Source organism: Canis lupus, chromosome 22 (genome assembly GCF_011100685.1).
Source record: "Canis lupus familiaris isolate Mischka breed German Shepherd chromosome 22, alternate assembly UU_Cfam_GSD_1.0, whole genome shotgun sequence".
Taxonomy (NCBI): Eukaryota; Metazoa; Chordata; class Mammalia; order Carnivora; family Canidae; genus Canis; species Canis lupus.
In genome coordinates this window covers 30,721,606-30,735,570 of record NC_049243.1, presented here as the reverse complement: position 1 = coordinate 30,735,570, position 13,965 = coordinate 30,721,606, and the positions used below count along the sequence as shown (strand labels likewise).

Below are 13,965 nucleotides of genomic sequence, written 5' to 3'. Positions count from 1 at the left end.
CTCATTTGTTTCTTACCTCATGTTTTGTTTGTTTTATTATCATGAAAGATATCCACTTCAGTGTTGTAATAATGTACATTTGTTTCTGGTAGGAACTGTGCATAGTAATGTGCTTAAAGGACTTAACCAGCATTGTTGACATAAAAACTTCAAGCCGACCTGCCATGATTGGCAGTTTAACAGACGGTTCTACTGAAACCTTTTGGGAATCAGGAGATGAAGATAAAAACAAAACTAAAAACATCACCATCAACTGTGTAAAAGGAATCAATGCCCGCTATGTATCTGTCCATGTGGACAATTCCCGAGATCTCGGGGTAAGAAAGACTTAATTTGTGGCTCATCAGTTCTTTTCAGACCCTCAGTGACCATGCCCTCTTATTTCTGAGTTTAGCAAAAAGATTTCCATGTGGAACTTCACCAACCAAACAACATTTTTATATTTCCCAAATAAATCTTAAATGTAAAAACAAGTTAAGAGGACAAGGGGCACTATGGAAGACCAATTCTAAAAAGAGGTGTGATTAAACATACACCATGACTCCAACTAAGCAGAATAAATGTCTGTCCTATAACTGCCTGCCTGCATGCCCTTGTTAAAGCTCTTCTCTTGACCTGAAAGCCCTCCCCTTAAACTCTACCTATCAGAATCTCCCAAAATCTCAAAGACCAAGAAAAAACTCCTCTCCCAGTACCTCTTCTATAAAATTACTCTTTCCCAGGTGCCTGGGTGGCTTCATCAGTTAAATGTCTGCCTTTGGCTCAAGTCATGATCCCAGGGTCCCGGGATTGAGCCCCAAGGCCTTGCTGAGCAGGTAGCCTGACTTCAGACTCTCCCCCCTGCTCATACTCTCTGTCACTTATCTCTCTCTCTCTCTCTCTCTCTCTCTCTCACAAATAAATAAAAATATTTTTAAAAATTACTCTTTCCTTTCTCTAGGTTCTTTTTTATTACTCTGATTGCACTTAATACACTTTGACCTATCATGTAATTAGCTCTGCTTCCAATCCTCACCCTTAGCTGTCATGAGAGTGGTGGTGGGGTTTCTAGACTAACCTGAATAATCATAATTTATATTTTTCCTAGCACTAGCCTGTTCACATCTTTCAACTGAATTAAGCACTCCTTCACAAAAGACTGTAAACAAAGGAAATAGAATCCTGTTTACTTGAACCAGGAAGAAGGCACCAAACTCACATGCTTCTACCTCCATTGCTAGGGAAGGGTACTCCTTAGAGTTTTCCCTCAGAATGGGTGTGGCTTGCTAGCAGATACAGTATTAATAAATCTCCTTTGACCATTGCCAGGCTTCTCCCATCCCATTCGCATATTTCCTTTTCCAGAAAAAGCCAGTGGTAAGGCTGGGTCTTGGGTAACCCAGATGGAATGCCAACCTCAGAAGTCCAGTCTGCTATCACAACACTCCTTGCCATCCACAGCCACCCCCAACTCCTGTTATCTGGCAGTGAATGAGAAAAGGGGGCTTAGTTAATATGCCATAAGCTTTTTCCTCTTCAGAGCCAAGAGTTTCAGTTGGTAAAACTACTTACCTTACTAGAAAGTCAAGTGTAAGAAATCAAAACATTTTTCTAGCTAGGATTTACTGTTCAATACAATATTACCTTTGATTCTTGGTATATTTTAAGCCAGGACATACTCTGCCTTAGAGGAATGATTAAAATCAATTTGACATTTTTCCCTTTTAGGTAGTAATTGTCACAACATTCTTTTTTCAAAGGCCCAGTAGATTATCTGACATCTGCTTTCCTTTTAAGAAACCTCTAAGTTGGGCAGCCTGGGTGGCTCAGCGGTTTGGCGCCCGCTTTCAGCCCAGGGCGTGATCCTAGAGACCCGGGATCAAGTCCCACATCTTCTCCCTCTGCCTGTGTCTCTGCCTCTCTCTCTCTCTCTGTGTCTCTCATGAATAAATAAATAAAATCTTTAAAAAAAAAAAAAAAAGAAAAGAAAAGAAAAAAGAAAAGAAACCTCTAAGTGCCATGTGTCCTTGAGGCTTATTTACGTCAATGTCCCCAGCCCACCTGCCACCAGTGCCTTATACACAGCAGTCGTTTGAATTTCATCAGCCTAGAGCTGATGTATAGCTAAGTATGCAGTTCTCCAAGGAATTAATGTGCTAATCTATTTCTTGATGTGCCTTGAGTAAAAGTTACTCCAGTACCAGCATGATTGTTTTCAGTACTTAAAGATAATGAACTTCTGTTGGATTATTTCTTTCATGTGTTAATGTTCCTTCCCTAGTGTGGCAAGGATCTCAAAAGGATAGAACTCATCCTTCTCATATATCCTTCTCAAAATCTGTAAGGCAGTCTGGATACATTGTGACAACTCACAAGTATTTGTTGGTTAAGCCACCTACCTACCTTGCTTTTACCTCCGGAAGCTATGAAACTATTGCAGAGAGAGTGGGACAAGAGTGACAAACAGAGGTGTCGAAAGGTCTCATGACAGAATTTAAATCTTTAGACTTTGGATTAAAAAAAAGGGAATGCCAAGCTCCTCTTTCAAAGCCCATCGAGACTGAAGGTAGACTTTGTGAGAACAAGACAAGGGAAGACTGGAATTGTAAGAATGTGGTTGTTCAAACAGATGGAGTGAGATCAGTTAGGAAGAATGATGACAGACATGCAGAAGAGTTAATGTGACATTGGTAGGCCATAAATCGTTGTAAATTCAGGAACAGGAATATGGAATAATAATTGTTGTGAATTGTCTGTTTTAGAATAAAGTTACCTCAATGACCTTCTTAACTGGCAAAGCAGTAGAAGATTTATGCAGAATAAAGCAGGTAATTACAATTTTGTCATTAAATGTTTTGCTACCTAGGGAGAAATTCTTCTCAGCCTCCAATGTTAAATTCTAATTTTGACATGCTACCAAAGTATTATAGGAAATCATTTGTTTATAAAACACTAAACTGACAAATAGTCCAGATAAGGGAACATTTACAACCATCCCTGTGCTAACCATCTTATCCATTAGTACCCTAAATGTCCTATCATGAGCGATTATACTATACCTAGAGTCTTCCACTCTACCTCCACCTCCCTTAGAAAGATTCAGAGTGCCTTAAATGCATCATAGGTCGAATTTATTGTTACCACCTACACTTCAGGTTAAAATGTAGATTGTTGTCTTCTAGCCTGAAAATCTATCACTTATAACATTGAAACTGTAACGAGGCTGCAAGTTGATTTACAAACCATGTCTAAAAACAAGTTAGGTTTTATTTGGGCATGTATCTGAGATTCTGTATAAACTGATTTGTATTAGTGAAACTTTATCAAAGCTGTTCTTCTATAGCTACTTTGTCCCATAAATGTTGGCTACTTGCTTTGTTTTTCAAATCATATTGAAAGAATGAATTGAGGTTTTGGATTAGATAAATAATAAATTTTGCTTAAAAGGCTAAAAATTTGGGGGAGATCATCCTATTCAGTGAGATAGTATTTATTTATGCTTAATGCTCTTTCTAGAAAATTGGCATTATCAACTAAAATAATATCAATATATATGTCTATATAAATAATGTAGAAGTCCCAGGTCATTTCTCTTAGACATCAAATAGCATAAGAACAATTTTCATTTGATCCAATGAGTAGCATCAGAAACCATTTCAAGTGCATTGAAATTTAATCCTTGAAAAAAGTTATATTCTTATACAGTGAAATAAGGAATCACAAATGTGAAGCTATATTTAATTTTTCTTTAAACCATTTAGTAACTACACATCAAAATGCTTATTTTTTTTAAATGCTTATCTTTAAATAGCGCTTTTATGGTAAGATGCACAAGATAGGACCCCATTCTGATCTTGTGAGTGTTTCTACTCACGGTCAGTATAGGGAAAAGGACAGTCACATAAATTGTTTTAATGATGTTAGTTAAGTAACTTGTCCCTGGAAAGTACTCAAACCTGCATTTTAATTCTTAATTCCACCTTCTACTGAGAACTCTTCAACCTGTGTTAACCTCATTTCATCTGTATAATAGCTACTATAGTATTACTTATCCTCACAAGGTTTCAGTAAGATAATCAGTGTGCAGTAACAGAGTAAACCTTGGTCTCTTCACAGGTCTTTGTGATTTGAGCTTGCTGTTATTCGCACTAAGTCTAGGACAGTGATAAGAGAGTGGGACAAGAGTGACAGAGCTATATCAGGTTTCTATCCCTTTTTTATTGTGCTAGGTTGATTTGGATTCCAGGCATATTGGTTGGGTAACAAGTGAACTTCCAGGAGGAGATAATCACATCATCAAGATTGAATTGAAAGGCCCAGAAAATACACTGAGAGTTCGACAAGTAAAAGTCCTTGGCTGGAAGGATGGTGAAAGCACAAAAATTGCTGGCCAGATTTCAGCCAGTGTGGCCCAGCAAAGGAACTGTGAAGCTGAGACTCTGCGAGTGTTCAGACTTATTACATCTCAAGTGAGTGTCCTTACTACCTAATCTAGCACAGGATACTCTGAAATAATCTTATTCAATAAGAATACTAAGATGGTGACAAACTACTTTGCAAAACTTGTTAGAGATGACAGACAAGAGATGTGACCCATTTTCTCTTCTTATAACCCCACAACTCCTTCATTTTGAGGATTCATTTTATGAATGCAAAACTTCATTTTGCATTCATAATTCTTTCAAGTAGTGGCATGTAGCGAGAATAGCCTACTCATATTATAAAACCTGCAGAATTAGCTCATGTGTCCTTTAGCTTTCACACTGATAATTACTGCCATTGATTCCTTCTCATGTTCCCAACTTCATCAGGTGTTTGGAAAGCTCATCTCTGGAGATGCTGAACCTACACCGGAACAAGAGGAAAAAGCATTACTGTCATCACCTGAAGGAGAGGAAAAAGTATACAATGTATTTATTTGTATTCTAAAAATATTTATTTACCTTTTTCATTATTTTTGTTCAGTGAAACAGTCCATCTATTGCTATGTATTTTAATGGATAGGTGATATTAGTTTATATGCAATTACTATTTAATACTTTAACTAGGGGATCCCTGGGTGGCTCAGCAGTTTGGCACCTGCCTTTGGGCGAAGGCATGGTCCTGGAGTCCCAAGATCAAGTCCTGTGTTGGGCTTCTGGCATGGAGCCTGCTTCTCCCAATGCCTGTGTCTCTGCCTCTCTCTCTCTCTCTCTCCCTCTCTTTCTGTCTATCATGAATATATAAATAAAAAAATCTTTAAAAAAATACTTTAACTAGAAGATGAAACTATTAAAATTATTTGTTTATATATGAACTAGCTAGTATTGTAAATAACAACAAAATCTGCTCTGTATCATGGGCTGTTGTGTTCAAATGTTAGGATTTGTAAAACAGCGTACTATACTGTACGCCAGTGATGATGATCTCCTTCCTCCATTTAATCTGCCCTTCACAGTCCAGTTTAAAAATACTATCTTCTCCAGGAATCTTCTTTATGATTTCTCCCCAAACAATACGCAGTTTTCCTTCTGCTAAACTTCATAGTAGTTTCTGTGAGTCTCTTTTGATTTCTTTCATATGTTTATTTGTGCACATTTGTCTCTTCTACTGAATCATAGCTTCTTAAAGACCAAGTACATATCTGATTTGTCTTTGTATCCTTGGCATAAACACACATGCATTCAGCACATTTTTATTGGAATAATCTGTTCTTTATCTTATTCTTAAAATTTCTTTTAAAATGTGATTGCCTTTACTTATTTGATCTACTCTAAAGCATTGTACCCAAGAGGAAAACCTCATCTATTTCCAAAAAGAGAGGTCAACTCTGACTGGTCTCAATATTCTTATGTCTTTTGATGTTACAGATAATCACCTTGGGAGTTCATTGAAAGATAATTTTAAGGACTTAGTCTAGCCCTGTGCCTTCTGATATAATAATGTCTAAGTCATCCACATCTTTCTATTTGGGATCTATAGAAAATAAGATTTTATAAACATTGGTTCCTGGTTGTTTCTTTCAGCACCCCTTGGAGATAATCATTTGAATAACTACAAGACTGTGTGACTATTCAGTAAATCAGTTGAATTTTAGCAAATGGTGATTTTGTGCTAAATAACTGTGATAATTGGTACCAAGCCATCAGAAAGCTTGTGTTTTGTTCTTAGTTATAAACCTTTCACACACACACACACCCCAAAAAATCAATAGGGTATCATGTAATCAATTATTTATGTACATGAAGAAATTGCACATGACATAGGGTTTCAGAGTACACTGAAAAGTATTATGCCCTGGAGCAGTGCCCAAAAGGCTTTTGGTAGGTAATGAACATGAATTGACAGAGGGTATGGGAGCAGGGCTCATTTGAGGCTGATCTAATAGTAGGAGAGTGTATGTTGAGATGTTAAGGTTGATTGGGAAAGTTTATGCTAGTGATAAGATGCCCGTAAAATAGCATAATTGTTAAGAGAATCATTTTTAAGATTTTTGAAGTAGAATTTAGATAGGGAAAAATTTATCCGTTTAAATTGTATTCTTTTATGAATTTTGAACAACATATACAGTAGTAGAATCATCACTGCAAAGAAGTTTTAAAACACATCACTCCTAAAATTCCCCTCCTGGTCCTTTGCAGTCAGTCCCCTCACCTCATGCCTTGACCCTGGCAATCATTGAACTAGTTTCTGCCCTTGTTAGTGTTGCCTTTTCCCAGATGTCATATAAATGGAGCCATGTAGGATAGAACCTTTCCATCTGGTTTCTTTCTCTTGGTAGAATGATTTTGATATTCATCCATGTAGGAGCATGTATCAGTAATTGTTTCTTTTGGTTGCCAAGAAGTGTTCCATTTTATGGATTTACCAGAGTTTGTTTATCCTTAGACCTTTCAATGGATATTTGGGTTTGTTTCCTCTATTTGGCTATTATTAATAAAACTGCTGTGAACATTTTGTGTACAGATTTTTGTATGGGTACATTTTCATTTTTCTTGGGTAAATACCTATGAGTAGGATTGCTGGGTTGTGTGATAAGTCTATGTTTAACTTTCTAAAAAACTGCTGACCTCTTTCCAAAGTGATTGAACCAATTCATGTTTTTGCCAGTGGTGTAGATTTCCAGTTGCTCCACATTCTCAACAGCACTTAGGATTGTTACTCTTTTTAATTTTAGCCATTATTCACTGAGTGGCACTGTCGGTGAAGTGTCTCTTGGTTTCCACTCAGGTGGTGATCTCATGAGTCTAGATTTGGAGCCCTGCGTTGGCTCCACGCTCAGTGAGAAGTCTGCTTGAGTTTCTCTTTCTTGCCCTCTACTTCTCCACACCCCCACCCCTGCACACGATCTATCTCTGTCTCTCTCTCGAATGAATGAATGAATGAATGAATGAATCTTTAAAAAAAATTTTAGCCATTGTAGTAGGTATGTAGTGGTATCTCATTGTGGTTTTAATATGTATTTCTCTAATGATAACAATGAGTAAATTTTCGTGTGCTTATTTGCCAATCCTGTACTTTGTTTAGTGAAGCATCTGTTCAAATCTTTTACACATATTTTTTTTATATCAAGTTGTGTTATTATTAGGTTGTAAGATTTTTTTTTTATGTATTGAGGATAAAGACTCCTTAGCCAATATGTATTTTCAAATATTTTCTCCTACTCTGTGGTTTATCTTTCAGGGAACAAGTTTTTTATTTTGATGAAGTACAATTCTATTTTTTCCAAAATGACTTAGGATTTTTGTATCTCATCTAAAACTTAATATCACAAAGATTTTCTCTAGAAACATTAGAGTTTTAATTCTTTGTTTATAGCTATATGCATTTTTAAGTTAATTTTTCTTGAGTTTCATTTATTTTTGCATGTAGATAGCCAGTTATTCCACCATTTGTTGAAGACTGTCCTTTATCAATAATAAATACAACATAAATATCTATGTCTATTTCTGCCTTCTCTTTCTGTTCCACTGATCTATATGTATATTCTTATACCAACATCCGTGTCTTGATTACTACAGCTTATAGAAAATCATGAAATCATATTCCAACCTGGTTCTTTTTAAGTTATTTTGGCTAGTCTAGATCCTTTATAGTTCCATATAAAGCTTAGAACCGGCTTATAAGTTTTTCCCCTTCTAAAAAAAAAAAATCTGGAATATTGATTGGAATTGTACCAAATTGCTAAGTCAATCTGGGAAGAATTGACATCTTGGTGATTAATACTGATTTTTCTAATAGCCTTTATTACTAATGTTTAGTTCAATTCATTTCAGTCAAAGGATATGCTTTGTATGATTTCAAGCCTTTTAAAATTGTTAAGACTTGAATTCTGACTCATATATTTTATGAGTCCACATGTACTTGAAAAGAACTTGAACTATGCCTTTGTTCTGTGAGGGGGGTTCTGTGAATATCAGTTCAAGTTGTTGGTAGTTTTGTTTAAGTCTTTAAGAGCTTTACTGATTTTTGTTTGCTCATTTACTTGTTCTATCAAATGCAAAAAATTTTTTGAACTGTCCAACTATTTGGATTTGTCTATGTGGATTTTATTTTACCTGGCTGCCAATCTCAGCTGTCTGATGGGCACCAAAAATTGTATGGCTTTGTAGATGATCAGCTTTTTCTCATTATTAAGGTGGGCGTTATATTCTCTTACAGCTTTCTCTATCCTAAGAAAAATGGAACTAAGAACCATTTTTTGTTCTTAAAATAGTGGCTTTGCGGGAATCCTGGTAGCTCAGCAGTTGAGCGTCTGCCTTCAGCTCAGGGTGTGATCCTAGGATCCAGGATTAAGTCCAACATTGGGCCCTTGTAGAGTGCCTGCTTGTCCCTCTGCCTGTGTCTCTGCCTCTCTCTCTCTCTCTCTCTCATGAATAAATAAATAAAATCTTTAAAAAAAGAAAAGAATAGAGGCAAAGCCACTATTACATTTTTGTATTACAAAATAATACATCAGATTTACCTCATGGGCTTATTGTGAAGACTAAATAAGTATGTGTATTGTTAACTCTAGCTGTGTATCTATACCTTAGGAGAGTGCCATTCACATAATATTAAATACTATAAAATGTCAGCCTTTATTTCTCTTCCCATGATATGTTTCTTTGACTCCTGTTAGTGCTAAATTAGCCTAATTTAAGAACACTATTATCATAGAGTTTTGTTAGGATATTTCCCTTTAAAAAAAAAAAAGATTTTATTTATTTATTCATGAGAGACACACAGAGAGAGAGAGAGAGGCAGAGACACAGGCAGAGGGAGAAGCAGGCTCCATGCAGGGAGCCCGATGCGGGACTCGATCCCAGGACTCCAGGGTCACGCCCTGGGCCAAAGGCAGGTGCTAAACCACTGAGCCACCCAGGCATCCCAGGATATTTCCCTTTTAAACAAATGCCATTTTCTGAATTGTTCTAACAACTAAATGTAGGATATTCAGAAATTAGCAATAGATGTAATCAAAGTGGCCCAAACTGACAGATTAAAGAAGTTCTTAAAAAGATAGTATGCTTCTCTGGATTTCTTAAATTCAGAAGTTTTGCTTTTTGTTATAGTCAACCTTAGCCAGTAGTGGTTTCTTCACACTTTATCCTTTGTCTTAGTGTTACAGACCTCAGTCTATAATAAATTCACCTTATAAAAATAGCTGCATAGTTATTTCTCGAGATACTTTAAGATCAAATATACAAATTTTATTCAAAGAGCCTGGGTATTTTTCTTGTCTCCCCTCTTTCTCTATGTAAAGGCAACATCAGATGCTGACCTGAAAGAACATATGGTTGGAATCATATTCAGCAGGAGTAAGCTGACTAATTTACAAAAACAGGTTGGTAGATAGCCATTTCATTCTCTTCATTAGTTTGTATTTGGTTTTAGGGTATGAAGTGTTTTCTAAAATTTATGGAGGCTTTTTTATGTGGACTTTTTTTATAGGTCCTACAGAATGTGTCTGCCTTTTTCTAGAGAGGAAGGAGTATATATTGGCATATCTGCATCACTTTAAAGAGAATGTTAACTTTCTTACCTTGCTACTCTTTGTTATTTCTCATTTTCAGGTAGATTGTTTCATTTTGGTGTCAAATATCCAGCTATCTCAGATTTTATTTGCATTTTCTATGTTCCTTTTCCTACTGTTTTTTTGTGTCAGCTGACTTTTTTTTAAGTAATTATCATGTTAACTAAATCAGTGTTAATATTTTAATTATAAGGAGATGTAGTAGTGCTAGATTGTTCATATAATGGAGTACCTAGATGACATAATAATTAGTCCTTCAGAAGTCAAATGAAATACTGATTTTGAATTAGCTGATCATTTTAACTTTCAGCATCCTTAAATCTTGTTTAAATACATAAACTTATCTGTGCTTTATCTTTTTAACAGTCTTTCATTGAATTTTAGATGCTACCAGTTATAAAATGTGCTGTTATTTCATATATCACTAAAAAAGAAAAATTGCTGCCAATTACATGGTGAATGCCATCAGTTATAAAGCACGTTATGAATAGAAATGTTGGTAATATGTGAGAGAAAAATATGCCTTAGAAGTGATAAAGTATTTTGCTTTTGTTTGATATCTTAAACCACAGGCAGGAGTAGCGGTAATTTGTATATAAGTTTCTACAAGGTAGTTGATTTAAATATGAAGATTTTTAATCATGGTTCTGCTAGTTTTCCTTAATTGTTTTTAAGATGAGTTAAGGAAATGGTATGATGGATAATTAATGGAGAGAAAGAGCATTAAATTGTTTATATTCTTGTTTTTGTTTTACTAAAGGTAGTAAATCAGACGTAAAATAGATTTTTACATTTGCTTTATGTTGCCTTTAAATAGGTGTGTGCTCACATCGTCCAAGCTATTCGCATGGAAGCCACTAGAGTTCGTGAAGAATGGGAACATGCTATATCAAGCAAAGAAAATGCCAATTCTCAGCCCAATGACGAAGATGCCTCCTCGGATGCTTACTGCTTTGAGCTGCTCTCGATGGTCTTAGCCCTGAGTGGATCTAATGTGGGCCGTCAGTATCTGGCTCAGCAGCTAACTCTGCTCCAGGATCTCTTTTCACTGCTCCACACGGCCTCACCTCGAGTCCAAAGACAGGTGACTGGTCATACCACTTACCTTTGGCTTACTTTTTTCCTTGAAACATTGTTAAAAATTGCACTATCAAAAAGAATCACCTTAGGGTCTTAAGTATTGATCTTTATTTTTTGTTTTGTTATTTGGTTTTTTGGATTGTATTTTAACTCCATGCTTTTTGTTTCTGACTCATTGTTTGAGAATATGGAAGAGCAAAACATGTTCCATTTTTCTACTGTGCTATTGTGATAAAGAATAGCACTGTCTACTGATTGTCTTACGACTATGAGATATGTAATGTTTCTTTATTCCCGACCAAATAAAAGATGTTTTTCTTGCTGTCCTAGAGTGGTAATTACCACTTCAGAAATTAAAAATCATGTTTTTATTTTTATTAAATTTTTGTTTTTATTTTATTTTTATTTTTGTCCTTCTGAAAGCTTTTGAAGTCATAGAACAGCAGCGAGGCTCACTTAAAAAAATGAAAACTTTAGAACACCACTCTTTAAAAGGAATTCTTTCCTTTTATTTTTCTTATCAGGTAACCTCCTTACTAAGACGAGTGTTGCCTGAAGTGACCCCTAATCGTCTGGCCAGCATCATTGGAGTGAAATCCCTCCCCCCAGCAGATATCAGTGATATCATTCACTCAACAGAAAAAGGAGATTGGAATAAACTAGGTATCTTGGACATGTTTCTAGGATGCATTGCCAAAGCACTCACAGTACAGCTAAAAGCCAAAGGAACTACCATCACAGGAACAGCTGGTACCACTGTGGGCAAAGGTGTTACAACAGTTACTCTTCCGATGATTTTCAATTCCAGGTTGGTCATTGCATCTATTTTAGTACTAAAATAGAACAGAGAGAGCTACTATTTGGAGAATTAAAGATAGGATTTCAGTCCACGGCCATACCACCCTGAACGCGCCTGATCTCGTCAGCTAAGCAGGGTCGGGCCTGGTTAGTATTTGGATGGGAAAGATAGGATTTCAAATTCCACTTTGTCTGATTATTCACCAAATAGAGGCCATAAACAACTAACCCATGTATAAAAGAGAATGCTGTATATAATAAAAGTGTCATTTCAAGTTAGTGGGGAAAGGAAGGTGTGCTGAATATGTGATATTGGAATACTTCTCATATAGAAAAATATTGTAGACACTTGTCTCACACCATATACAAAAATTAACTTGAGATCAATTAAAGCTTTATGTATATTTCTTTTAAAACTCCACTAGGACACATTATAGAATATTTTTATAATCTTCAACCCAGAAAGACCTCCTTAAAACACAGAACCCAAATGTCACAGAGGAAAAATTCACAGATTTGGCTACATGAAAATCAAAGTTAATTACATTGAAATATTTTAAAATATAAACTGACCTGGGAAAAATATTTAATACCTATATAGTAGATAATGAATTATTAGTCATAATATTTTAAAAATGACTAAAAATTAATGAAAAAAGACAAACAACTGGTAGAAAATACATGACAAGAGCAGTTAGTTCCAAGAAGAAAAATTACAAATGCCAGTAGACAAATGAAAAGACACTTCACTGGTAATCGGAAAAATATTAGATTAAAACAATAGGAAAATATCTTTTTGGCAACATTATGAATAAATAGGCATTTTTATGGCATCTAATATAGATTACTACATCTTTTGGGGTCTCAGTTTAATAACATATCACTATATTTAAAATATGTTTATCCTTTGACCTACCAATTCTACTTCTCGAATTGTTTCCCTAAAAAATGTTTATACATGTGCACAAAGATATGTGCAAGGAAGTGTGTTACAGAATTGTGTGTGACAGAAAATTAGACATCTGGAACAGTACTAGTCAAAGAGCCAGTCCATGACATTAAATAACACCAAGATATAAATCAGTGTGTTACTTTCTTCTTCTAGATAGTCTTACAAAAAAAAAAAATGTCGGGATCCCTGGGTGGCGCAGCGGTTTAGTGCCTGCCTTTGGCCCAGGGCGCGATCCTGGAGACCCGGGATCGAATCCCACGTCGGGCTCCCGGTGCATGGAGCCTGCTTCTCCCTCTGCCTATGTCTCTGCCTCTCTCTCTCTCCCTGTGTGACTATCATAAAAAAAAGAAAAAAAGAAAAAAAAAATGTCAACTGACCTAAAAGGTAGTGTAGTCAGTGATGTAGTTAACATATTCTGGTAGAAGCCCTTAATATCTCAATGTGGTTTGGTAACAAATAGCTTGTAGTCTGTGGATATGCTTTGAACAGATGTATTCTAGAAGGTGCAGGGTATAATTGGAAGGGAACATGTCTCAGAATAGCTCCTCTCTTAGGATTGAAGAGATAAATTATGGGTAATATTTTGAGTAATTTCTTTTTTAAATGCTTTAATTATTTGAATCACTTAAAAATTAAAATGCATGCTAAAATAACAGTTTTCATCATATCTATCTGTAACTGTCCCTGACTGGTTTGCATAAATGCTGACTTTTCTTTGTAGTTATGTTCGTCGAGGTGAAAGTCATTGGTGGATGAAGGGCTCAACTCCTACCCAGATCTCTGAGATCATCATTAAACTTATTAAGGATATGGCAGCAGTGAGTTCTCATCCTCCTGATCATTATGTTACTGAAGTGCAGTAGAAATCTGATTAAAACAAGCAGCTTATTCTACTACATTAATAGCAGAAATACATTAGTGTTACTTTGCTTTACTTAAAGCTTCTGTTCAGTAGGTTAACCATTGTGATGTTTGTCTTTTTGGTCAGTGATAAATTTGTCCTTTGTGTAAACTGTTCATTTCAAGCTTCCCAATTAATTTACTTGAGAAATTGTTACATTAGTTTTCTAAGACTTTAAAACTTAAAAAATAAAATACACTTTTTGAGCCCTACAAATTAGCCTAAATCCAAAACCCTAATCAAAAATTAGGGCTCCCCAAA

At 35.7% G+C, this 13,965-nt stretch overlaps 1 protein-coding gene across 13 annotated transcripts in view; it reads left to right on the top strand.

Moving 5' to 3' along the window:
• The window catches only part of MYCBP2 (MYC binding protein 2), a 258,986-nt gene that overhangs the window by 225,451 nt on the left and 19,570 nt on the right, over positions 1-13,965 (top strand). For 11 of the 13 annotated variants that reach the window (XM_038569798.1, XM_038569796.1, XM_038569801.1 and 8 more), the window contains 8 exons: positions 93-317; positions 2,742-2,807; positions 4,209-4,448; positions 4,791-4,889; positions 9,704-9,784; positions 10,791-11,057; positions 11,578-11,861; positions 13,525-13,621. In XM_038569798.1, the coding sequence (XP_038425726.1) occupies positions 93-317; positions 2,742-2,807; positions 4,209-4,448; positions 4,791-4,889; positions 9,704-9,784; positions 10,791-11,057; positions 11,578-11,861; positions 13,525-13,621 (1,359 nt within the window). The remainder of the gene's footprint in view (positions 1-92; positions 318-2,741; positions 2,808-4,208; positions 4,449-4,790; positions 4,890-9,703; positions 9,785-10,790; positions 11,058-11,577; positions 11,862-13,524; positions 13,622-13,965) is intronic. The other 2 variants (XM_038569803.1, XM_038569792.1) reach the window with 1 other exon arrangement.